At 43.4% G+C, this 25,124-nt stretch overlaps 1 protein-coding gene across 1 annotated transcript in view; it reads left to right on the top strand.

Moving 5' to 3' along the window:
- Positions 1–25,124, top strand: part of LOC140718411 (uncharacterized) — a 185,158-nt gene that overhangs the window by 122,775 nt on the left and 37,259 nt on the right. Inside the window, exon 9 of the mRNA XM_073032125.1 lies at positions 4,143–4,344. Within this exon, the coding sequence (XP_072888226.1) occupies positions 4,143–4,344 (202 nt within the window). The remainder of the gene's footprint in view (positions 1–4,142; positions 4,345–25,124) is intronic.

Below are 25,124 nucleotides of genomic sequence, written 5' to 3'. Positions count from 1 at the left end.
TACATAGACATCTGTGACAATGAACTCCACAGATTCACCACCCTCTGGCTAAAGAAATTCCTCCTCATCACTGTTCAGAGAGCTATGCCCTCTGGCCCTAGACTCCCACACTATAGGAAACATCCACTCTGCAACCACTGTATAGCCCTTTCAATATTCGAAAGGATTTTCCCATCATTCTTTTAAAGAAAATTAGAAAATAAAATATACAGAAAATACAGTACTCAGCAGGTCAGGCAGCTTCTGTGGAAAGGGAAACAGGTCAGAGAAGCATTGCCCTTCCATTACCTTCCCATGTATATATGATAAATAAATAAATCTTTATCCTTTACATTCCTCACACCCTCTCTTAAAACATTTCACTTTTCCAATATTTATGGAGGGTTCAATCCTTGCCACTGCCTGTAAGGAGTCTGTATGTTCTCCCTGTGACCGTGTGGGTTTCCTCTGGGTGCTCTGGTCTCCTCCTACAGCCCAAAGATGTACTGGTTGGTAGGTTAATTGGTCATTGTAAATTGTCCCGGGATTAGGCTGGGATTAAATCGGAGATAGTGGGCCTGTGAGGCTTGAAGGGCTGGCGGGGAGGGGGGAAGGGTTGGAGGGTTTGCCTGTTAGGTGCTGCGTCTCAATAAATAAATAAATATAATGTCTTGTAAGGTGAAGAGATGCCAGAGTTTACAGAAGGACCTGGTAAATGAGGGAGGCCTGTGGAACATAGGTGAGAGCTGTTACAGCAAAGAGAAACTAGATTCAGATTTATTTATCATGTGTACATGGGAAGGGTATGGAGGACTATGGTTCAGGTGCAGCTCGATGGGACCAGGCGGATTAACAGTTTGGCATGAACTAGATGGGCCGACGGCTCGGTTTCTGGGTTGTGGTGTTCTATGATTCTCTGAACATACAGTGAAATGCATCATTTGCATTAACAACCAACACTCCCAAGAACGTCACCGCACATTCTGGCACCAAAACAGCATTGCTACGATGTTCAGCAGAACAGCACAAACAGCAACAACAGCCCACCTAGTCACCTCCACAGCTTCCCTGGGCTGAGAATTCCACTGATCCACTACTCTCTGAGGGGAAAATAGCAGTTCTCCTCATCTCCATCCTAAATCTACTCCCTAGAATCTTGAAGCTTTGGCTCTTTGATCTCTTGGGTGGAGGGGTTCAGTCGATTGCCAGGTCCAGCGTGACCAGCTGGATTCAGCAGAAAGCCCAGAGAGAGAAACATCTGCCCTACTTGAGGAACCAGTGGACCTCTGGGTCCGGGTCCAGGGTCTGCCTGCCACCTGCCTCCCTCAAGCTTGACTGTGCACGTTTAGTAACTTTGAAACAAGCAATTATATCACGAGATTGTCACCAATGTAGACGCAGAGTCTAAAATTTCAGGCCACAATCAGTTTGGAGGCTTTGGACATTCGTGTTCAGTCTTGAAATGTTGTGGTTTCAAAACTGAAAGGCCTCAGCTCCATGCACATCTACCATCCTTTTAATGGATCACTGAGGCTGGTAACTTCAGCAAGACGAATTTCTTCCACAATTGTGTTGTTAATCAAGACCATTGGTATCAGGTTTATTATCATTGGCATATGTTGTGAAATTTGGTGCTGTGCAGCAACAGTGCAGTGCAATACATAAAAAAACTATAAATTCCAATAAGAAATATATATTTAAAAGATTAAATTAAATAAGTAGTGAGGTAGTGTTCATGGATTGGTTTATTGTCTGATGGTAGAGGAGAAGTTAGGAGATTGGTGCTGAGACGGAAAATGATAAAATGGTGGTGTAGACTCAATGAGTCAAATAGCCTAATTCTGCTCCTATATCTTGTGGTCTTAGGGTCTAGGCTGTTGATTGTGTGTCTTAAGACTCCTGTACCTTCACTCTGATGGTAGAAATAAGAAGAGGGCATGTCCTGGGTGATGGGGGTCCTTAATGGTGGATGCTGCCTTTTTAAGGCATCACCTTTTGAAGATGTCCTCGATGTTGGGGAGGCTAGTGCCTGTGATAGAGCTCTGCAGATGGTAATGCGACCAGTTAGAATGCTGTCCATGATACATCCATAGAAAAAAGTTAGAGTCTTTGGTGACATACCGAATCTTCTAATGGAATATAGCCACTGACATGCCTTCTTCATTGTCGCTCCTTGCCACACCTTGTGGTGAATTGGGCGGCAACTTTTCCATTTATTTAGTTGCTAGCTCAACGCTCAACCCATCATGGATGGTAAGTGTGCAAGGAGCTGGCCGTGTTTGAACCCGGGACTCCGGTCTGGATGTAACTACACCACTGGCTGGCTAACATGCCTTCTTTGCATCAATATGTACACTGGCTCAAGAAGACATCAAGAGATACCAAGGCAAGATTCAACCTGGAAATTTCCAACAGTGTAGCTAAGATTTTCAGTAGTTCTCCGACTCTTAGAAGCAGTTTTCTTGCTAAGTTACCCATTACCATCTTGAAGACTGTTGCCATTTGATAAGTAGTGACTCAGCTCTTCAGGGGAGTTAACAGCCAACCACATGGGTATGGGCCTGCTGGCCTGACATGGTAAGAATGGCTCGGTCCCCTTCGCTGAAGAGAAGAAGAGCATCATTTGGGTTTGTCCAACAATCTGACAACAGCCATTCTTGCTGCTACTTGAGGCTATGAACAGGACTGTAAGACTGCAGTGAATTATTTCAGATTGCTTTATAAAAAATACAATCTTTACCCACGGTAGTGTAGTGGCCAGTGAAATTCTATTACAGCTCGGGGCCTGGGAGTTCAGAAACCTGGCACCGTCCATAAGGAATTTGTACGTTCTCCCCACATAGGTTTCCTCCAAGTGCTTCAGTTTCCTCCCACAGTCCAAAGGGTGGCAGGGACTGCAGTCTGGAGGCGTCCATGGCTGTCAGGAGTGGAGTGGATGACAGCGCGATCTGCGGTCTGGAGATGGGCAATCTTCTGATCCTTCCTGGACGCAAGGAAGGTGAAGAACTGCAAATTGCCCTGTGATTAGTCTCGTGCTAAATAGGTGATAGGTGGCCAGTGGTGTAGTGGCATCAGCACCAGACCGAGGTGAATCGTCCCGGGTTCAAATCCAGCTGAACCCTTTCATGCTTTTCATCCGTGATGGGTTGGGTGTCGAGCTAGCGAATTGGCCTCATTAAACAAAAACAGTCAGATGCCACGAAAATGTCAAAAGTGCTGCCCAATGTGCCACAAGGTGTGAGAAAGGAACAACAACAAATAGGGGCAGAAGGGCCTGTTCGGCACTGTATCTAAATAGATCGATATAGATAGACAGACTGACTTCCCATGTTGAGTTTGCAATTAACTATAGTATAACTTGTTGAAAATTTTACACCTTGCACTGTATTGCTGCCACAAAAGAAATTCCACAAATTTCACGACATACGTCGATGGTAATAAATCTGATTCTGATTCTGCTTGCCCAATATAATGACTTGTTTACACCCGCAGAAACATCTTAAATGTCAGAAATTGGCATCATTTCTTTGTAATTTTTTTTATTGAAGTTCATCATCAAAAAAACAAGCATAATTTCTTTTCAACTTCAAACTGCCTTACTTTGTCTCTTAAAAACACAAAATGCTGGCAGAACTCAGTAGGCCAGACAGCATCTATGGGAGGAGGTAGTGACAATGTTACGGGCCGAAACCCTTCATCAGGAGACGACGTTTCAGCCCGTAATGTCGTCACTACCTCCTCCCATAGATGTTGTCTGGCCTGCTGAGTTCTGCCAGCATTTTGTGTTTTTATTTATTTCCAGCATCTACAGATTCACTCGTGTTATTTTGTCTCTTGCTCAGTTCTGAAGACAGGTCTTCAACTTGTAACTTTCATTCTTGTTTCTTGTTCCACAGACGCTGCCTGACCTGCTGGTTGTTTCCAGCATTTTCTGATTTCATTTTCAGATATTCAGCATTCACTGTTCGTTGAATTAAAACGTCTTAAGGTGTGCCTCCTCATCTAGAAAGAATTGTGGCCTACCTCTGAACTAAGCTGACATAAATAAACTACTGATGCATTTCCTTTGGACAACTCCAAGACAGTACATTCTGCAGGAACACTAATTTTCTGTCTTCCCAACTCAAAACTTTTATTCACAGTTCACTCCTTATTCTTCCTAGGGCTCTCTTGCACTGGAGGGAGGACTTAGGAATGGAAGCATTCCAGAAAACCAGCTCATCAGCGAAATATCTGCTCCCCCACCCCCTCCCCCTCTCCCAGAAACTGTGTCAAACCCCCTTCCTCCACCTCCACCTCCACTGCCAACAGAGACCACCGTGTCCAGCAGCAACCAGCGAAGACCTTCTTCATCCTCTGCAGGAAGTAAGTACTTGGTGACATCGTAGTCCAATTGGACAGACCTTGTGAAAGAGTTGGCTGAGGGCTAAAGAATTTAATGTTAACTACTTGCCTGATAGGCAGCCAGTGGTATAGTGCCATCAGCACTGGGCTTTGAGGTGAGTGGCCAGCCCCTTGCGTGCTTTCCGTCCGTGCTAGGTTGACCGCCGAGCTACCGACTTGGCTGTATAAAGAGCAGACAAAAATGCTAAAGAAATGGCAAGGTTTCTGCCCAATGGGCCACAAGGAACAACAAACAAAGTAACAAGAATTTGCTTGCTAAGGCGTGCGCAAAGTAGAGATCCCACTCATGAAGGAGTTCATAGTAAGAACCATGAAACATAAATTCAATGAAGAATTCAGGAAGAGACCTTTTTACAACAAGTAGGTAGAATGTGGAGCTTGTGAAGCTGAACAGCACAGATGCCTTTAAAGAGCACATGGATAGGGACCTGAAGGGAAAACAATGCCAGTGGGGTGAGATTAAGGTGGGGGAGAGAAGGACCATGTGAGGCATAAGCATTAGTGCAGGTGGACCTGCGTCTGTACTGCGTGATATACAGATTGAGAAACCTTTCGTTGCTGAACTTCTCTCTTCTTAAAATGACTGAGTGCCCACTGTCCCCAATCTGGCCTCGTCTACATTGCTGAGACCCAAAATAAATTGGGGGTCTGCTTCATCGAGCACCTCCACCCTATTTGCCAGAAGCAGAACTTCCCTGTGGCCAAACATTTTAATTCCCATTCCGATGTGTCGGCCATGGCCACCTCTTGTGCCACAATGATACCACCCTCAGGGTGGAGGAGAAACGCCTTACATTCCATCTGGGTAACATCCAATCTGATGGCATGAATAGCGATTTCTCCTCCTAGTAAGAAAAATCTTTTCCCTCCCCTTCCCATCTTCTTCTATTCCTCACTTTGGTCTTTTACCTCTTCCAACCTGCCAGTTTGGTGGTGTAATAACATCAGCACTGGACTTCGAGGTGGATTGTCCTGAATTCGAATCCAGCCGGGTCTCAACTTGGGCAGCAGCAGTATCTGCGTGGAAGAAAGGCCTGGCAGTCTACTTCCGTATTCTGCCACGAACACCCCATGGACAATTACACTATCCATAGGGTCGCCATGAGTCAACGACAACTCAACGGCACTCAGCAACAACAACCTGCCCATTACTTTCCCCTGAGTGCCCTCCTCCTTCACTTTCTCCAACAGTCCCTTCTCCTCTCCTAGCAGATTCGTTCTTCTCCAGGCCTTTACCTGTCCCAGCCACCTGGCTTCATCTTTCACTTTCCAGTTAGCCTCCTTCCCCTCCCGCCACCATTTTATTCCTTTTGAGTTCTGAAGAAGAGTCTCAGCCCTAAATGTTGGCTGTTGGTTCATTTCCATAGATGCTGCCTGACCTGCCGAAGTCCTCCAGCATTTTGTGTGTGTTGCTTTGGAATTTCCAACATCTGCAGACTTTCTTGTGTTTATGGGTTTAGGTCATTCGTTGGCTGATGCTGTCATCTGGTCTTACACCCGTATGTTCTAAAGCATCAGATTAAATGGGTTTTAATATTTATGCAACAAGAAGCTATTGGGTCCAGATTTTAATAAGATGCTTACTTCTAGGCTTATTTTTAAGAAGACCGTAATGGAAACTGTTTTAAAGATCTCACCTGATTCGGAACAAAAAAAATGTTCAGGCCAGATAAAATCAAAAATTAAGTTATGAGATACATTCTGCTGAATAGTATGTGGAATGAAACAAACTTCTTGCAAAGAAAAACATTTGGCCTGGATATCTTGCCAGCACCTGGAAATTCTATAAAGACCCGCTGATTAAAACCAGCGTAATCATAAATCTAAACCTATTATTTCTAAAGTTGTCATGCTCAATTCCTTTTTTTTGTTGCTTTGCTACAATGTGGTAGAATCACAAAGCAAGAAACTGTTTTTTCCCAAAAGAAAAATACTGTCTGTGAACATTCTTGAAACACGTAAGGTGGTAGAATACATCCCAAAAAGAGATAACTTAATGATTTGTGTGGCTTAATGAGGAGATCTCGTGGGGGCAATAATGCAAATCGCCTTCCAGAGATTTGAGTTTTAGCTCTAGACAGATGTACCCTTGAAGGATTGAGGGATTGCTGCCTTATAGGAAGTCCCATTGTTCATTTGGGTGTCTCAAGGAAGGGAAGTTCTTACTGATATTGTGATTTTCCAGCCCTTTGAGCTGCGCTGCCCAGTAACCCACCGATTTAACCCTAGCCTAATCACAGGGCAATTTACAATAACTGGTAGGTCTTTGGACTTTGGGAATAAAATGATGCCCCTATTTGCCTCGACACACAAGCCAGGGCAGAACAATATGGGGAGCAAGCAGTTGCCCATGTAGCAAATTCCTGCTCTCCACACATTTGATGAATCCTAAGGAACGGCAGAGACCGATATAGTTTGGCACCAGCAGCATCGCAGGAGTTGCCAGTCAGCATCGTACTCAACGTAGGACTGTCTTAGGGACTCCAGTTCCAGATATTTCCTTGGAGTTTACTCCTAAAGCTTTTCCCATGAGTGAGTATAGCCACAAGGCAGGGGAGGTCTAAGATCAGAGTCTTCCTTCTCCTAGGTGAGCTGCCAACTACCAGAAGTGATTGGTTTTAAGCCACTTTTGCCCCTTCTTCTGTCAGTAGCAACAGTTCCACTGGGCTTAGTAGCTAAGCCACACATGAAGGCCAGGAGCTGGACTTGGTTGTCGGAGGCTGTTTGAGACACATGCCATTGGGAACATTTAATAGGTAGTGGGAGCTTGTCCCCACTACCACCCCCGGCTATAACAACCTTAAGGAGCCATTCTACAACCAGTCTCAGTAAACTAGTAACTGATCTGTGTCATTATCGCACTGCTGTCTGTGCGACCTTGCTGTGTTACACCTAGTGTCCTCTCAGATGGGATCTTCACTTGCCTGATGTCACAAGATCGAATGCACCTAAAGTTTGCGTCATAGAGTAATAGGGAGATACCATAGAGGAACAGGCCCACATCAGCCATCAACCATCAGACGCCCATTTACAGCAATTCTACATTAATCCTTTTTTGTTATTTTTAAATCAACTACAACCCATCTAATTTCTAACAGAGTACAGGCTACTTACTATGTTAAAACCTGTGGCTGTGATGTTTGCTGTAAGTAAGTATTTTACTGCATACATGTGCTGGTGCATATGACAATAACTCGACTTTGACTTTGAGTTACACTGATCGATTATCCTAGCAACCCACAAATTTTTTCGATGTGGAAAGAAACCAGGCACTCAGAGGAAACTCACAGGATTGCAAATACAATTTTCAAATTCCACACAGGTAGCAGGATTCAGTCCAGGTGAGAGGAACTACAATGAAACAACAATGAAAAAGACCCTAATGTGAGTTATCTACAGGCCCCTAAATAGTAGCCTGGATATAGGGTGCAAGTTGAATCAAGAGTTAAAATTGGCGTGTCGCAAAGGTAACGCTGCAGTTGTAATGGGGGATTTCAACATGCAGGTAGACTGGGAAAAGCAGGTTGGTATTGGACCCCAAGAAAGGGAGTTTGTGGAGTGCCTCCAAGATGGATTCTTAGAGCAGCTTGTATTGGAGCCTACCAGGGAGAAGGCAATTCTGGATCTAGTGTAATGAACCGGATTTGATAAGGGAACTCAAGGTAAAGGAGCCATTAGGAGGTAGTGGCCATAATATGATAAGTTTTAATCTACAATTTGAGAGGGAGAAGGGAAAATTGGAAGCGTCAGTATTACAGTTGAACAAAGGGAACTATGGAGGCGTGAGGCAGGAACTGGCCAAAGTTGACTGGAAGGATACCCTAGCAGGGATGACGGTGGAACAACGATGGCAGGTATTTCTGGGAATAATACAGAAGGTGCAGGATCAGTTCATTCCAAAGAGGAAGAAAGATTCTAAGGGGAGTAAGGGGCGACCGTAGCTGACAAGGGAAGTCAAGGACAGTACAAAAATAAAAGAGAAGTATAACATGGGAAAGATGAGTGGGAAGCCAGAGGATTGGGAAACTTTTAAAGAGCAACAGAAAATAACTAAAAAGGCAATACGGGGAGAAAAGATGAGGCATGAAGGTAAGCTTGCCAAGAATATAAAGGAGGATAGTAAAAGCTTCTTTAGGTATGTGAAGAGGAAAAAATTAGTTAAGAGCAAAGTTGGGCCCTTGAAGACAGAAACAGGTGAATTTATTGTGGGGAACAAGGAAATGGCAGACGAGTTGAACAGGTACTTTGGATCTGTCTTCACTAGGGAAGACACAGACAATCTCCCAGATGTAATAGTGGCCAGAGGACCTAGGGTAACGGAGAAACTGAAGGAAATTCACATTAGGCAGAAAATGGTGCTGGGTAGACTGATGAGACTGAAGGCTGATAAATCCCCAGGGCCTGATGGTCTGCATCCCAGGATACTTAAGGAGGTGGCTCTAGAGATCGTGGATGCATTGGTAATCATTTTCTAATGTTCTATAGATTCAAGATCAGTTCCTGAGGATTGGAGGGTAGCTAATGTTATCCCACTTTTTAAGAAAGGAGGGAGAGAGAAAACAGGGAATTATAGACCAGTTAGCCTGACATCAGTGGTGGGGAAGATGCTGGAGTCAATTATAAAGATGAAATAGCAGCACATTTGGATAGCATGGATTTATGAAGGGGAAATTATGCTTGACTAATCTTCTGGAATTTTTTGAGGATGTAACTATGAAAATGGATAAGGGAGAGCCAGTAGATGCAGTGTACCTGGACTTTCAGAAAGCCTCTGATAAGGTCTCACATAGGAGCTTAGTGGGCAAAATTAGAGCACATGGTATTGGGGGTAGGGTACTGATATGGATAAAAAATTGGTTGGCAGACAAGAAACAAAAAGTAGGGATTAACAGGTCTTTTTCAGAATGGCAGGCAGTGACTAGTTGGGTACCGCAAGACTCGGTGCTGGGACTGCAGCTATTTACAATATACATTAATGATTTAGATAAAGGGATTAAAAGTAACATTAGCAAATTTTCCGATGACACAAAGCTGGGTGGCATTGTGAAATATGAGGAGGATGTTAGGAGAATACAAGATGACTTGGACAGGTTGGGTGAGTGGGCAGATGCATGGCAGATGCAGTTTAATGTGGATAAATGTGAAGTTATCCACTTTGGTGGCAAGAACAGGAAGGCAGATTACTATCTGAATTGTGTCAAGTTAGGAAAAGGGGAAGTACAACGAGATCTAGGTGTCCTTGTTCATCAGTCACTGAAAGTAAGCATGCAGGTACAGCAGGCAGTGAAGAAAGTTAATGGCATGTTGGCCTTGATAACAAGGGGAGTTGAGTATAGGAGCAAAGAGGTCCTTCTGCAGTTGTACAGGGCCCTGGTGAGACCACACCTGGAGTATTGTGTTCAGTTTTGGTCTCCAAATTTGAGGAAGAACATTCTTGCTATTGAGGAAGTGCAGCATAGGTTCACGAGGTTAATTCCCGGGATGGCGGGACTGTCATATGTTGAAAGATTGGAGTGACTGGGCTTGTATACACTGGAATTTAGAAGGATGAGAGGGGATCTGATTGAAACATATAAGATTATTAAGGGATTGGACACGCTACAGGCAGGAAACATGTTCCCAATGTTGGAGGAGTCCAGAACCAGAGGCTACAGTTTAAGAATAAAGAGTAGGCCATTTAGAACTGAGTTGAGGAAAAACATTTTTACCCAGAGAGTTGTGGATCTATGGAATGCTCTGCCTCAGAAGGCAGTGGAGGCCAATTCTCTGGATGCTTTCAAGAAAGAGTTAGATAGAGCTCTTAAAGATAGCGGAGTCAAGGGATATGGGGCGAAGGCAGGAATAGGGTACTGATTGTGAATGATCAGCCATGATCTCAGTGAATGGTGGTGCTGGCTCAAAGGGCTGAGTGGCCTACTCCTGAACCTATTGTCTAACTCTATGGCTGCCCCACCCCTGCTTCAGGGACTTCCAAGGGTTATGGGAAGCAGGACACATAAATGCAATTTCATTTGAGAATTTAAAATGGAGCAGGATGTAAAATCAATAGCATTAAGAAAAAACACTCCAATGGCAAAAATTATACTTTGCAAAAGTCAAGGACAAAGGAAATCTATTGTCAAAGTACATGTATGTCACCATTTTATACTTTGACATACATCTTCTTGCAGACATATACAGGAAAGTAAATATAGTAGAATTTATGAAAAACTATACATAAATAAAGATTGGTAAATAACTAATGTGCAAAAGGAGAGAATTTGTGCAAATTGAAAAAAATAATGCTGTGAACATGAGTTGTAGAGTCCTCAAAAGTGAGTCTTTTGGTTGTGGAATCAGTTCAGAGTTGAGGTGAGTGAAGTTATCCCTGCACTATGCCATCCATGGTCAATGGTTGTTCATCCCAGCCTCAGAACTCACTGCAGGAGGTCCTCAGCACAGTGAACTAGGCTCAGCCATTCCTGGCTTTCTCTTTAATGCCTTTCTTTCCATGTCAGAAGAGGGAGTGTTCGCTGATGATTGCATAATGTTAAATTCATTTGCAGCCCCATTGAAAAAGAACCAGCCCATGTCCAAATACCATAAAACATAACACACCCAGACACAGAGTGCCACAGCACATAAATGGGCCCTTCGAGCCATCTAGTCCATGCTGAACTATTATTCTCCCCAGTCCCATCAACTCACAGCTGGACCATAGTCCTCAATACCCCTCCCTTCCATGTACCTCGCCAAATTTATATGTTGAAATCAAACCCAAATCCACCACTTCTGCTGGCCGCTTGTTCCACACTTGCACCAGCCTCTGAGTGAGAAGTTCCCCCTCATGTTCCTCTTAAATATTTCACCTAACACCCTTAACCCATGACCTCTACTTGTACCCCCGCCTAACCTCAGTGGGAAAAGCATTTACCCTATCTATACCCTTCATAATTTTTGTATACCTCTATCAAATCTCCCCTCATTCTCCTATTCTCCAGGGAATAAAGCCCTAACTTATTCAACCTTTCCTTTTAATTCAGGTCCTCAAGTCCTAGCAACATCCTTATAAATTTTAATCTGTCCTTTCAATCCTATTGATATATTTCCTGGAGGTAGGTGACCAAAACTGCACACAATACTCCAAATTAGGCCTCATACTGATGTTCCCCATAACTTATAATGACCAGTGTGAGCAAAAATCCAGTGACAACAACATGTGCGCACTGAATAATTTCTTCAATAAAAACTGCATAAATAAGCCAGTTCTAAAATCTGCAGGCAAATCATAACAAGCTCCCCGTAGTCAACGCTGTCCGCATCAGAAACCAGAAAAGGAAATGTGATTATGTACAATCATGAAATACACTTAACATGCCAAGAAGGTAGAGGGTGACAACCTTTAGTGCGCTATTTACATTCTTCTGTGTGCTAGTAGCAAAAGATGTCTGTGTGTGCACACGCCTTAGAGCATATATGTCAAACTCAAGGCCCGCGGGTCAAATCCGGCCCGTGGTGGAATTATCTTTGGCCCGCGAGCTAATATCTAATTACTATTAAAGCTGGCCCCAGTAATCGAAGCGCCTATGGCGTATGATATGGCTAATGCTGAGTTTATTCAGGTACCAGGTTTTCAGGGTTTTTAGTGTTTATTCGGCAGTCTTGCTCGGCAGTCTTCTTCATAAGAAACGGAATTTGTAAAGTGAAACACTTTGTAGTTATAGCAGAGACTGAGACACATGAGAGCAGGCTGAAAAAACGGAGGCAACGAAAGCTGCGTTCGCACGCGTCCGACTGATCCGGCCCGCATGAAGCTGCATTTTGCTCAATCCAGCCCGTGACCTAAAATGAGTTTGACACCCCTGCCTTAGAGGGAACATTGTCTCACACCAACGTCTTAACAAGTCCATCATAACATCCCAACTCCTGTACTCAGTACTTTGATTTATGAAGGCCAATGTGCCGAAAGCTCCTTTTACAATCCTATCTATCAATGACACAGTTTTTAAGGAATTATGGATCTGTATTCCCGATCCCTCTGTTCTACCGTACAACCTTGTGCCCTCCCACTCACTGTGTACGTCCTACTTTGTTTTGTCCTCCTGAAGTGCAACACCTCACACTTTCTTGCATTAAAGTCCGGCTGCCATTTTTCCAGCTGGTCCAGATCCAGCCACAAGCTTTGATATTTTTCCTTGCTCTCCCTAAAAAATCAAGTTCAAGTTTATTGTCATCTGACTGTACACATATACAACCAATCCAAACAAAATTCCTCTGGACCACAATGCACCCACAAAACATATATCACACACAGCTCATGAAACATAATATTACCATAAATAATGTAAGCTAATAAAATATAATTAAAAAATGCATGTAGTGTACAGCACAGGTAAACTGTAAACAGCTCGCTGTCCCAGTGATGAGATTTCAGTGCTGGCAGGGTATTCATTAGTCTCACAGCCCAAGGAAAGAAGCTGTTACCCAGTACACCCCACCTTTGTGTTTCCACATATTTGCTGTTCCAGTTTACCACATCATCTTCGAGATCATTGACCAGTTGATTGGCTGATAAGTGGCAGATAGCTTATAAACACAGTGGTCCACCTACATCAAGCCATTTACCTTGGTCTTCAGTAGCATTACCATCACCAAGTTTCCCACCATGAATAGCTTGCAGTCACAACAGACCAGAGACTCAGCTTGACCAGCCACAGAAATATTTTGCCTACATGAGACACGGTATCCTATAGTGAATGGCCCACATCCCAACACCTCAGAGCCTTTCCACTATCTACCAAGCTCAAGGTACAAATGTGTTGAATCCATCAGTACATCCAGGTGAAAGGAACTCACTCTGTTCTATAAAACTCAGCTCTATTAAACCCTGGTTCGACCACACTTGCAGAATTGTGTTCAGTTCTGGCCGCCTCACTATAGGAAGGATGTGGCAGATCTAGGGAAGGTGCAGATGAGATTTACCAGGATGCTGTCTGGATGTGGGCTGAGAAGTGGCAGGTGGAGTTCAACCCGGAGAAGTGTAAAGTGGTACACTTTGGAAGGGCAAACTCCAAGGCAGAGTACAAAGTAAATGGCAGGATACTTGGTAGCGTGGAGGAGCAGAGGGATCTGGGGGTACATGTCCACAGATCCTTGAAAGTTGCCTCACAGGTAGATAGGGTAGTTAAGAAAGCTTATGGGGTGTTAGCTTTCATAAGTCGAGGGATAGAGTTTAAGAGACGCGATGTAATGATGCAGCTCTATAAAACACTGGTTAGGCCACACTTGGAGTACTGTGTCCAGTTCTGGTCGCCTCACTATAGGAAGGATGTGGAAGCATTGGAAAGGGTACAGAGGAGATTTACCAGGATGCTGCCTGGTTTAGAGAGTATGCATTATGATCAGAGATTAAGGGAGCTAGGGCTTTACTCTTTGGAGAGAAGGAGGATGAGAGGAGACATGATAGAGGTGTACAAGATATTAAGAGGAATAGATAGAGTGGACAGCCAGTGCCTCTTCCCCAGGGCACCACTGCTCAGTACAAGAGGACATGGCTTTAAGGTAAGGGGAGGGAAGTTTAAGGGGGATATTAGAGGAAGGTTTTTCACTCAGAGAGTGGTTGGTGCGTGGAATGCACTACCTGAGTCAGTGGTGGAGGCAGATACACTAGTGAAGTTTAAGAGACTACTAGACAGGTATATGGAGGAATTTAAGGTGGGGGGTTATATGGGAGGCAGGGTTTGAGGGTCGGCACAACATTGTGGGCCGAAGGGCCTGTAATGTGCTGTACTATTCTATGAGAGTATATCTTATGAGGGAAGGTTGAACAAGCTAAAGCTTTGCTCTTTGGAGCAAGGAGGATGAGAGGTGTCTTAAAAGAGGTGTATAAGATGGTAAGAGGCATAGATAGAGTGGATATTCAGAGACCTAGTCCTCGGGCAGAAACGGCTAATACAAGGGGGTGTAATTTTAAGGCGATTGAAAGAAAGTATAGGGGGGGATATCAGAAGTAAGTCTTACACAGACAGTGGTGAGTGCGTGAAATGCCCTGCCAAGGGTGGAGGTGGAGGTCGATATGTCAGGGGCATTTAAGAAACTCTTAGATAGGCACACGGAGGAAAGAAAACTGGAGGGCAATGTGGGAGGGAAGCATTAGAATGATCTTGGAGGAGGATGATCCCAGAAAAGTGTGAAGTGAATCACCGTGGAAGGTTGACTTTCAAGGAAGAATAGAGGGTTAATGGCAAGATTCTTAGCAGTGTGGAGGAACAGAGGTTCACGTTCTTGGATCCCCTCCAACTTGCCACGCAAGTTGATAGGGTTGTTGAAAAGAGCTGTGATGTGTCGGCCTTCCTTAGACAGGGGATTATGAGTCATGAGGTAATGTTGCAACTCTATAAAACTCTGGTTGGACCATACTTGGAATATTGTGTTCAGTTCTGGTTGCTTCGTTACAGGAAGGATGGGAAAGCTTAGGCAGAGTGCATAGGAGATCTACCAGTATGCTGCTTGGTTCAGAGAGCATGTCCTATGAGGATGGGTTGAGCGAGCTAGGGCTTCATACTTTGCAGTAAAGCATTGCCTGTAAGATGGGGCCAGTATACAGATCTGAGCTCCACCATCCTGCCTGACAGCAGCAAGACTTTGCTCAGATGTTCAAAGGACAACGCATGTAACATGGAGAGAAACCTGAGCAGGTGACAATTAGGTATGTCTGCTACCCTGGTCCTTCTTGGCAGCTTTGGAAGAGCCTGAATATTGTCATTGATGGAGTCTGAACCCACTGTTCATTGCTGGTGGTGGGAAGTAGGTTTAGGCAGCAGATGAGATACCAACGTGGAGTGTAGTTGTCTCCATGGCGCAATCAGTCAGCGTGTTCAGCTGTTAACTGAAAGGTTGGAGTTCGAGCCCTCCCAGAGATGGTGAGTTGAGGTATTCTATTCAATTATGAGTATTCTGGGGGAGGGGATTGCTGAATCTTAGGGTACCACAGTAGTGTAGTGGGTAGCATGATGCTATTACAACCAGGGGCATCAGAGTTCAAAGTTCATTTCCTGCGACATCTGTAAGAAGTTTGTACATTCTTCCCGTGACCACACGTGTTTCCTCTAGTTGCTCTGATTTCCACCCACAGTCCAAAGACGTACCGGTTAGTAGGTTAATTGGTCATTGTAAATTGTCCTGTGATTAGGCTAAGGTTAAATGAGTGGGTTGCTGAGCAACGCAGCTTAGTATTCCATACTGTATCTGTAAATAACATAGAACAGTACAACACTGTACAGGCCCTTCGGCCCACAATGTTGTGACAAACTTGGTAAGATCAAACTAGAGAAAGAATACTCTGTTTTCATCAAATTGCTGGTTTAGTGCCAAATGGATCAGCAGAGCATTTATGGATTAGCAAATCTCACTGACATTGAGTAATGAGTTTCTTCGAATGCAGACCTCAGATGTTGTCACAAGTATTGTATAGTGAAAGAGGACACACTGATGGTTTTCCACAATTGCAGCTCCAAGTACCTGGTCAAGGTACTATCTCCATGATAAACCAGCCTAAGAGTGAAAAGGTTTTAGAGATGAACATTGAGCAAGTTAAGATGAGCTTCCCAGGTCGCGATTCGGTACGGTTGTTAGATTAATAGAGCACTACAACACAGAAACAGGCCCTTCAGCCCATCTAGTCCATGCTGAATTGTATTATGTCCAGTGTTATTGACCCGTGCCTGGACCATAGCCCTCCACATCCCTTCCATCCATGCACCTATACAAATTTCTCTGAAATCTGTTGAAGATACTTTCTTGACCATTTTTATAAATTATATATGAGGCGATGCCCACTCCAAATTTATCATAGTTGATGGTGCCAAATTGGGTGGTATGGTGGCATACCAGTTGGTGTAACACTTTACAGCACACTGATCTGGATTCACTTCCTGTCACTGTCTGACAGGAAGTGAATCCTGAGTTTGTATGTTCTCCCCGTGACCGTGTGGGTTTCCTCCCTCATCGTACGGGTTAGTAAATTGTGGGAGTGCTATGTTGGTGTACGGGTAGCCCCCAACACATCCTCAGACTGTGTTGGTCATTGATGCAAATGATACATTTTCCAGAATGTATATTTCAATGTAAATGCGACAAATAAATCTTCATGACTGGAACAAGGATGAAATGGGACTATATTTTTAATAATATTTAAATTTATTTTAATAGATTGGAAGTTGAAACTCCTTCTGTGAATGTAATTCATCTCCACCCTGGAATCACATTTCTGTATTGGCCACTAAATTATATCCCTTTTATACTGATCTGTGTCATAAGTTCACTGACCTTGTTTCAAATTCTACAGACATTCAAATAAGGTTCCCTTACATTCATTGTCCTTATAGGATCTAGTAGCCATTGTGTTCTTTGCATTTGATTTTTCTGTAGTCCACTTTTTGACTTCCTTTTTGAAATTTTGCTGTTTTGAATTTTCTCATTTCTGGCAATCTAACATGATATAAAGTGTGTGTACATCTGTAGTCAATGCCCATTCACACTGTATTACAGAGCATGAGTGTACAGCGCTCATTCACATTACATGACAAGGTAAGGCTGGTGAGACTTTCTCCAGTGTAAAAATGTTTTCTATGTACCTGTACCTAAATTCTGGAATGGTTCCAGAAGATTGGAACATTTCAAATGTCATCCTATTCTTCAAGAAGGGAGAGGCAGAAGAAAGGAAATTATGGGCCAGTTAGTCTGACCCCAGTGGTTAGAAAGATGTTGAAGTTGATTGTTAAGGAAGTGGTTTCGGGGTAATAGGAGGCACCTGATAAAATAGGCTATAGTCAGCATGGTTTCCTCAGGGGAAACTCTTGCCTGACAAATTTCAAACAAGAGAAAATCTGCAGATGCTGAAAATCCGAGCCACACACACAAAATGCTGGAGGAACTCAGCAGGCCAGGCAGCATCTATGGAAAAAAGTACAGTCGACATTTCAGGTCCTGCTGAAAGGCATCAGTTTCTTGTATCCCAGTGTAATTGTGTCTGTGCATCTCAGCCTATCTGCAAGAGGAATGGACTGAAATTACAAAGTGGGCAAGTGCAGGACTGAAAAGCCACGGGCAGTGAAATGGGTCCAGTGAGGATCTCTAGCCCATGACTACACCATAGAATCACTGCCAGAACTCAGTGACAGCAGTCACTGAAATGCCAAAATGGCAGGGTGGAGATAAATCTCTACCAAAGGAGGTGTAAGGTGCTGCTTCCCTCCACTAGTCTGCAAAGCGTAGCATCAGCTTAGCCCCCGATCCCGGTCACATGCAGCCATGGGAGCAGGTGGTGGATGGTCATATGAGCAAGTCCTAGTCATGTGACCACTGACACCAGGTAGGCAGTCTCTAAAGATGAATGGCTGATATCACCTGTCATGTACAGACACTGCCCAGAAGAAGGCAATGGCAATTTTGCCAAGAACAATCATGGTCAAGACCATGATCGACCATGTCATATGACACGGCACATTATGGTGATGATAATGAAGATGAGATTTGCAAAGTAGTGGATATATTGTTTATTAGTTAAATAAAATTTTGTTTAGTCCATTCATTTCTCTCCAAAACTTTATCAATTTTGCATGTTATGTTTCTATGCCCCTGCTTTCTTTAACTGTTTATTTTTCCCCTCCTGTCATCTCTTTTTGTCTCCCTCTCTCTCTCTCCACTGTTGTGTATTTGTTCCATTCCTGCTGTTTGCTCTCTCCACACTGTACTGACAAACAACGCTCCCTCGTGTCATCCTTTGCTGTGGATCACGGCACCTCCTGCCTCTTGCCATGTGATTTCCTATTGTGTAACGTTTCTCTCAATGATCGGTGTGCATGGAACCGGCAAATCCCTTGCCATGGCTACTTCTCCTCTCTTAGACGTGTCTCACCATCCAGAAGGCAAAGGACCAAAGCTAATGAAGAGTAAGTAATTTGATCGAGGTTGTACCTCGTGTTAGTTAGTCCTCAGTAAGACAGTGAAACCAGATGAGTACACGTCAGCAGAACCAGAGGAAATACTGAGCTAACAGAATCCTTACTGATTCCTGTAATAACAAAGGTGGGTGGAAATCCAAGTACTGTAGATATTATACTTTTGTTTTGTGATAAAATTATTCAGAAGTGGCCAAGATTATTTTCATCAAGTTTTGTAAAGTTTTTCTCAATGGTCAATGTGCATTTATTGTTCCAACTGCTCCACTAAGTCTTTGCAGTGTAAGACCTTACAGGAGACTGATGATTGATTTTAGTGAGTTACATTGAAATATTCCAGAGTGAATATTCTGTTACTTGAATTTTCAGTCCTGAAGAAGAGTCTCAGCCCAAATTGCAACTGTGTATTTATTTCTGTAGATGCTGTCTGACCTGCCAAGTTCCTCCAGCATTGTGTGTGTGTGTGTGTGTGTGTGTGTGTGTGTGTGTGTGTGTGTGTGTGTGTGTGTGTGTGTGTGTGTGTGTGTGTGTGTGTGTGTGTGTGTTCGCTCGTTCACCTGGATTTCCAATATCTCCAGAATCTCGTGTTTTCTTGGTGATCACTTGCGCTATGTCTTTTTTTCAAATGTAGTATAACCAAAATGTTCAAAATAGTCCAGCTTATGCATGGATGCAGTTACCTTCACAAGGGTTTTTTTTAAATTAAAGGATTTATCATGTAGGACAGTGCAATATTATTTGAGGGAGGCGTGATACACAGTGAAATTATTGATAAGTTGTGGAGTTGTCCTCTGTTGAGAACTAACTAGAGAAACTGTAAATGTTTTGGAAGAACAATCCTTAGGACTTCATTAGACTTCTGGGAGTCACTTGTAAAAAGTCATCAGTTATAAAGTTTTGTGAGAGACTTAGTGTTTCTCACAGTTATCTTGGTTATACCACTTCCCACCATGTCACATGTAAAAATGCTATTCTGTCAATTGTATATGCCCCTCCATTGGTGCTGCCTGTCTTGCTGAGTTCCTGCAGCAGTTTGTGGATGTTCCAGTATCTGCAGAATCTCTTTATGTGACAGATTAGGAACTCAACAGGTCAGACGGCATCTATCAGAGTGGATGTTTCGGGCCGAGACCCTTCATCAGGACTTCCTTCGGCATTTTGTGTGTGCTACTCCAGATGCCCAGCATCGGCAGAATCTTTTGGCTTTATGCAGATGGTGGTTGGAGCTCAGAATAGTTAATAAAAGGAAAAGAGATTAGTCTTATTTGTCGAAATGTCGAAACAGGAAAACCTACAGTGAAATGTGGCTTCTTTGTCAAATGAAATCAACATGGGCTGCATTGGCAGCAGTCTGCAAGAGTTGCTGCATTTCCAGTGCCAACATAGTATGCCTACAACTTACTAACCATATGTCTTTGGAATGTGAGAGGAAACTGTAACACCCAGAGAAACTCAAGCAGTTATGGGGAGAATGTACAGACAGCGGGGGGAATCAAACCCCAATCCGTGATTGCTGGCACTGCAAAGTGATTGGAGACGTACCGTAAAGATTTCTACTCCTCACGTACGTGAAGGATGTAAGAAATAGTCAATTCATTTCAATTCAATACATGAGAGGCTGTAGCAGAAAAGATTTCATTTTCCTAAGGAAAAGTGAATGAGTTATTAATGTTATCAGTAGTTATTAATGTTCGCAAAATTCTAGATCAAGGAAAGAACACAAGGCAACAGGCCTGGACTTGGATTACTCTGGCAAAGTGTCAGCCCGGGATCAAAAAATTCCTTCTGTAAATGATTGTGGTTTATGCTGCTGAATGCCAAATGAACAGAGTTTTCATAAATGCATTTATAATGCCACTTCCCGTGTGTCCCGTTACTGGGCATTGTTGCAGATAAAAGTTGCCTGGTGTAAACCGTCCAACTTAAAAACTAGAATGAGCAATGCCAATAACAGGGGCTGATGAGTTTCCCAGGAGAGGTATGTTGATGCACCGATGCTGTTTGAAGGAGAGGTTGTTTGTTTGAAGTAAGTTTACACAGTGTTTCCCATACAATACACTGTGCTGTAGTTCTGCTGTTTGATCTCCCTATCCAGGTGCACAATGTAACTTCAGGCGGCATGTTATTTTAGCCTGGGGTTCTGAGTTTAATCCTGGCACTGTCTGTAATGAGTTTGTACATTTTTGCCATGAACCACATGGGTTTTGACCTGGTGCTCTGGTTTACACCCACAGTCCAAAGATATACGAGTTAGTAGGTAAATTGGTCATTGTAAATTTTCTGTGATTAGGCTCGGGGTAAATAGGTGGGTTGCTGGGCAGTGTGGCTCACTGGGCTGGAAGGGTCTGGTCTGTGCTGTATCTCTAAGTAAATACGTAAATAAGCATACCCTAGCATAGTTCAGCACTGGTACAGGATAAGTGTAGGTGAGCAGGTGTACATAGGACCTACCTGGTTCAGTATTTATTTTAAAACATGATTGCCACAGTGCTAATATCGTTCATCTTTAATTCAATCACATGTTGAGTGTAATTGGACAATAACTCTGGAAATCCCCATTCAAACCTCTCCACCTATCAAGGATTCAAAGATTCAAAGTACATTTACTATCAAACTATGCATGCAGTGTACCACCGTGAGATTCATTTTTCCACATTCAACCCCGAAACAAAGGAACTCCATGGAACCCATTCAAAGATAACAGCAAACCCCCAACGGGCAAAAGAAAGAACAAATCGCACAAATGGCTAAGAACGAGCAAGTAACAAACAGCATATAAAACATTAAACCACAGGGTCCTTGCGACAGTCTAGGAATGTTCGGTTTCGTTCAGTTCAGTTCAGTTTAGTGCTGTGTCGGCCCTAATCAAAATTGCACAAAGTAGCAATGAGAAAAGGAGTAACCGGAACCCCCAAAAAAACTACAACATGAACTGAAGAGTGTCCTCTAAATGTGTGTCCAATCCACAAACCGCGCAGGTCAGACCTTGCCTGAGACCCAAGATTCCTACACCTTCCTCTTAAGACCTTCCCGAAAACTACTTTTTCATAAAAACTTTTGGTCTCCTCTCCTAATCACATTTTAAACGTCTTTAATGTTGTAATTTATTTAATAACTTCCTGGCATGTACTTTGGGATATTTTCAAAGTTCAAAGACCAAAATTAATTTAGTATCATATACTCACCATATACAGGTGTCCCCCCCCCCCCCCCCCCGATTCACTTTACGCCACTTTGCTTCTACAAAAGACCTACGTTAGGAACCTGTTTTTGTATTACAAAGAGGATTTTCGCTTATTTTCGCCATATAAATTCGCTTTATGCCATTTCGGCTTAAGAAGTGTAACGGGGGTGGAGAGACACTTGTATTCATTTTCTTGCACTCATTCACAGTAGGACAAAGAAGTACCATAGAGTCAATGAAAAATGACAAATGACCAATGTGCAAAAGAAGGCAAGTTGTACAAATACAAAAAAAACACAAATATTAATAATCATAAATAAATAATGCCAAGCACAGGAGTTGTATAGTCCTTGAAATTGGGCCCGTAAGTTGTAGATCAGTTCAGAGTTGAGATGAGTGAAATTATCCACACTGATTCACAAGGCTGATGGTTAAAGGATAATAACTGTTCCTGATGCTGGTGGTGTGGGATCTAAGGCTCCTGTACCTCCTTCCCCATGGTAGCAATGACAAGAGAGTATGGTCTAGATGGCGGGTGTCCTTGATGATGGATGCTGCTTTCCTGAGCTCAATGGTGGGGAGGACTGGGCTGTATCCACCACCTTTTGTAGGCTTTCTATTCTTCAGCATTGGTGCTTCCACATCAGAATATGCTACTGGCATTAATGGTATTACATAGATGCATGGCATTGTTATTCATGGCCTTGCTGTCGCCTACACTTTGGCTTGAATGCAGATCACAACAGGAGAGCAGCCATTTTCATCGACCAACAGAAAACTGGCCGTCCTGCTATGTGAGACACTCACCACACTTTGATTCTGAATATGTCTTCTTGCCTCTGTGACAAACTTCCCCTCTTTGCTCGGGACCTGATGAAGGGTCTCGACCCAAAACATTGATTACTTACTCCCCTGCATCGATGCTGCCTGACTTGCTAAGTTCCTCCAGCATTTTGTGTATCTGAAGAATCTCTACCGTTACTGTTAAGCTATTTAATAATTGAGACAACATGAAATGTGTCCTTTCAGCCTTTTAGACTGTGCTGCCCTGCAATCCTCAATTTCTGAGATTCTGAGGCCTCCGTTGGTCTGAGTTGACCATGGATATTGTGTCCTACCTGTCTAGGGATACAAGCCTGGGCAGTACAACATGGAGAGCAAGCTGTTGTCCATGTAGCAAGCTCCCCCTCTCCACGCATCTGATGCACCCAAAGGAATGGCAGAGCCGGATACAATTTGATATCAACAGCATCGCAGGAGTTGCCAGTTAACATTGAACTCAATGTAGAACTGCCTTAGGGCCCGAAGCCTTCCCCATGAGTGGGTATAGCCACAAGGCAGTGGAGTTTTGAGATCAGGGATTTCCTTCTCCTCAATGAGCTGCTAACCACAGCTGACGAGCCCCATTTGCTCCGAAGTGACTGGTTTTAAGACACCAGTAACCCGCCTTGGCCCCTTCTCCTGTCAGTAGAAATAGTTCCGTCTGGCTTAGTAGAAGGAACGTGTCTGGCCCAACGTGAAGGCCAGGAGCTGAACTTGGTTGTCAGTGGCTATTTGAGACTAGCCCTCAAATTTAACCCTAGCCTGAACACTGGACAGTTTACAATAACCGATTAACCTCCCAACAAGTACATCTTTGGACTGTGGGAGGAACCGGAGTACCCAGAGTAAACCCAGGTGGTCACGGGAGAGAACATGACTTTACTGTCAGCGGCAGGAATTGAATCCAGGCCACTGGTACTGTAAAGCACTGTGCTAACCACCGCACTACCATGCCACCCCATACAAGATGACTAGTTTTAAAGCCAGAACTAAGGGACATGGTCTCAGGACAATGGGTCTCCGGAGTGGGATGTGGAATCATTTCTTAACTCAGATGGCTAACTCTTTGTAGTTTTAGAAACCTGTTGTATCCGCCTTGAAGCTTATGAAATATATCTACATTGAGATTCACTGATTTCTGGGTAGAGTCTGTGGTTTTTGCAGCAGATTTCTTAATAGTTCATTGGTTTGGGGTGGCTCAATGGAGCAGCAGTTGGCATCACTGTCTTAACGCTTCAGTCCATGCTGTCCATGTGGAGTTCGCATGTCCTCTCTGTGAGCATGTGGGTTTCCTCCAGTGATTCAGTTTCCTCCCGCATCCCAAAGGCTTGTGGGTAGTTGGTGTTGGATCTGGTGATGTCGATCCTGAGCTTCTTCGGAGGTCAAGAATGAGGCATGAATCTTAGTGGCTGCATTTTATTAAATGTTGCAAGAACAAGGAACACGGGAAGAGGACAATCGAACAGAAGCTGTGCTCGTCTCAAACTCAGACATTCCATGATAACAATTAACATATCAAATTGCAAATTCAGGGGGCGTGACATCTGATGCAGGAAAAGTAAGAAGCTTCTAGAAAAATACAGAATCAGCTACACGACAATGACTGGAAAATCTACTGAACAATTGAACATATATAGGTGATTATATAAAAATTATAAGTAAGCATAAGAAAGTTAAACTACAAGGAAATTACTAGAAAAATAACAATTCTGCAGTCTAATCCAGCAGTGGATTAATTGGTTGCTGTAAATTACTCCTAGTGGGGAGAATCTGAGAGGAGATGATGGGAGAGCATTGTGAATAAAATGGCTTAGTGTAGGATTGGTGTACCTTAATTGTCAACATGAACACACTAGGCCATAAGGCCTTTTCTTGTGCCGGGTGACTCTATGACTAAAAGATCCAATCAATGAAATTTTTTTAAAAGCTTCTTATACAGGAAGTCTAAAATATGAGCAGAAAATGCTGGAGATACTCAGCAGGTCAGGCAGCATCTGTGGAAAGAGAACCAGAATTTCAGGCCAAAGACCCTTAATCTTGGATGAGAGTTCTTCAACCAGAAGCATTAACTTTGATGACAAAAGAGACCACAGTTGCTGGACTCTTAAACATAACAATGTGCTGGAAGAACTCAATGGGTCAAGAACGACCTGTGTAAGGAAAAGAATTGTCAATGTTTCAGCTCAAAACCCTACATCAGGACTCTTGATTAAGTTTGATGCATTTTGAGTAGATTTGAGCCCCGTGAGAAGGTCATGATGAGCTTCACTAGAATGATCACAGGAATGAAAGGTTTATGGTAGGGGAACTTTTGATATATCTGGGCCTGTACCCATTGGGACTTGGAAGAATGAGGGGGGCATTTCATTGAAACCTACCTAGTATGGAAAAGCGTGGGCATGGAAAGCGCATAAACAGTACTGAGGGAGTCTAGGACCAAAGGGCACAGACTTGGAATAGAAAGAAATCCCTTTAGAACAGAAATTTAAAAGGAATCTGTGGAATTCATTGATACAGATGGTTGTGGAGGTCAAGCCATTAGGTACATTTAAAACGGAGTTGATAGGTTCTTACATAGTAAGGGTGTCAAAGGTTTTGGGGAGAAAGCCAGAAAATGGGGTTGAGAGGGAAAATAAATCAGCCCTGATGGAATAACTGAGCAGACTCAATGGGCTGAATGGCCTAAATCTGCTCCTATGTCTTGTGGTCTTAACTTTGATCCTCTTTCTGCAGGTGCTACCTGACCTGTTGAGTGTTCCCAGCATTACTTTTGTGTTAACTTTACAAGTAATGGT

Source organism: Hemitrygon akajei, chromosome 29 (genome assembly GCF_048418815.1).
Source record: "Hemitrygon akajei chromosome 29, sHemAka1.3, whole genome shotgun sequence".
NCBI lineage: Eukaryota > Metazoa > Chordata > Chondrichthyes > Myliobatiformes > Dasyatidae > Hemitrygon > Hemitrygon akajei.
Note: the sequence above shows the minus strand (reverse complement) of the source record. Positions and strands in the feature narration are given on the sequence as shown.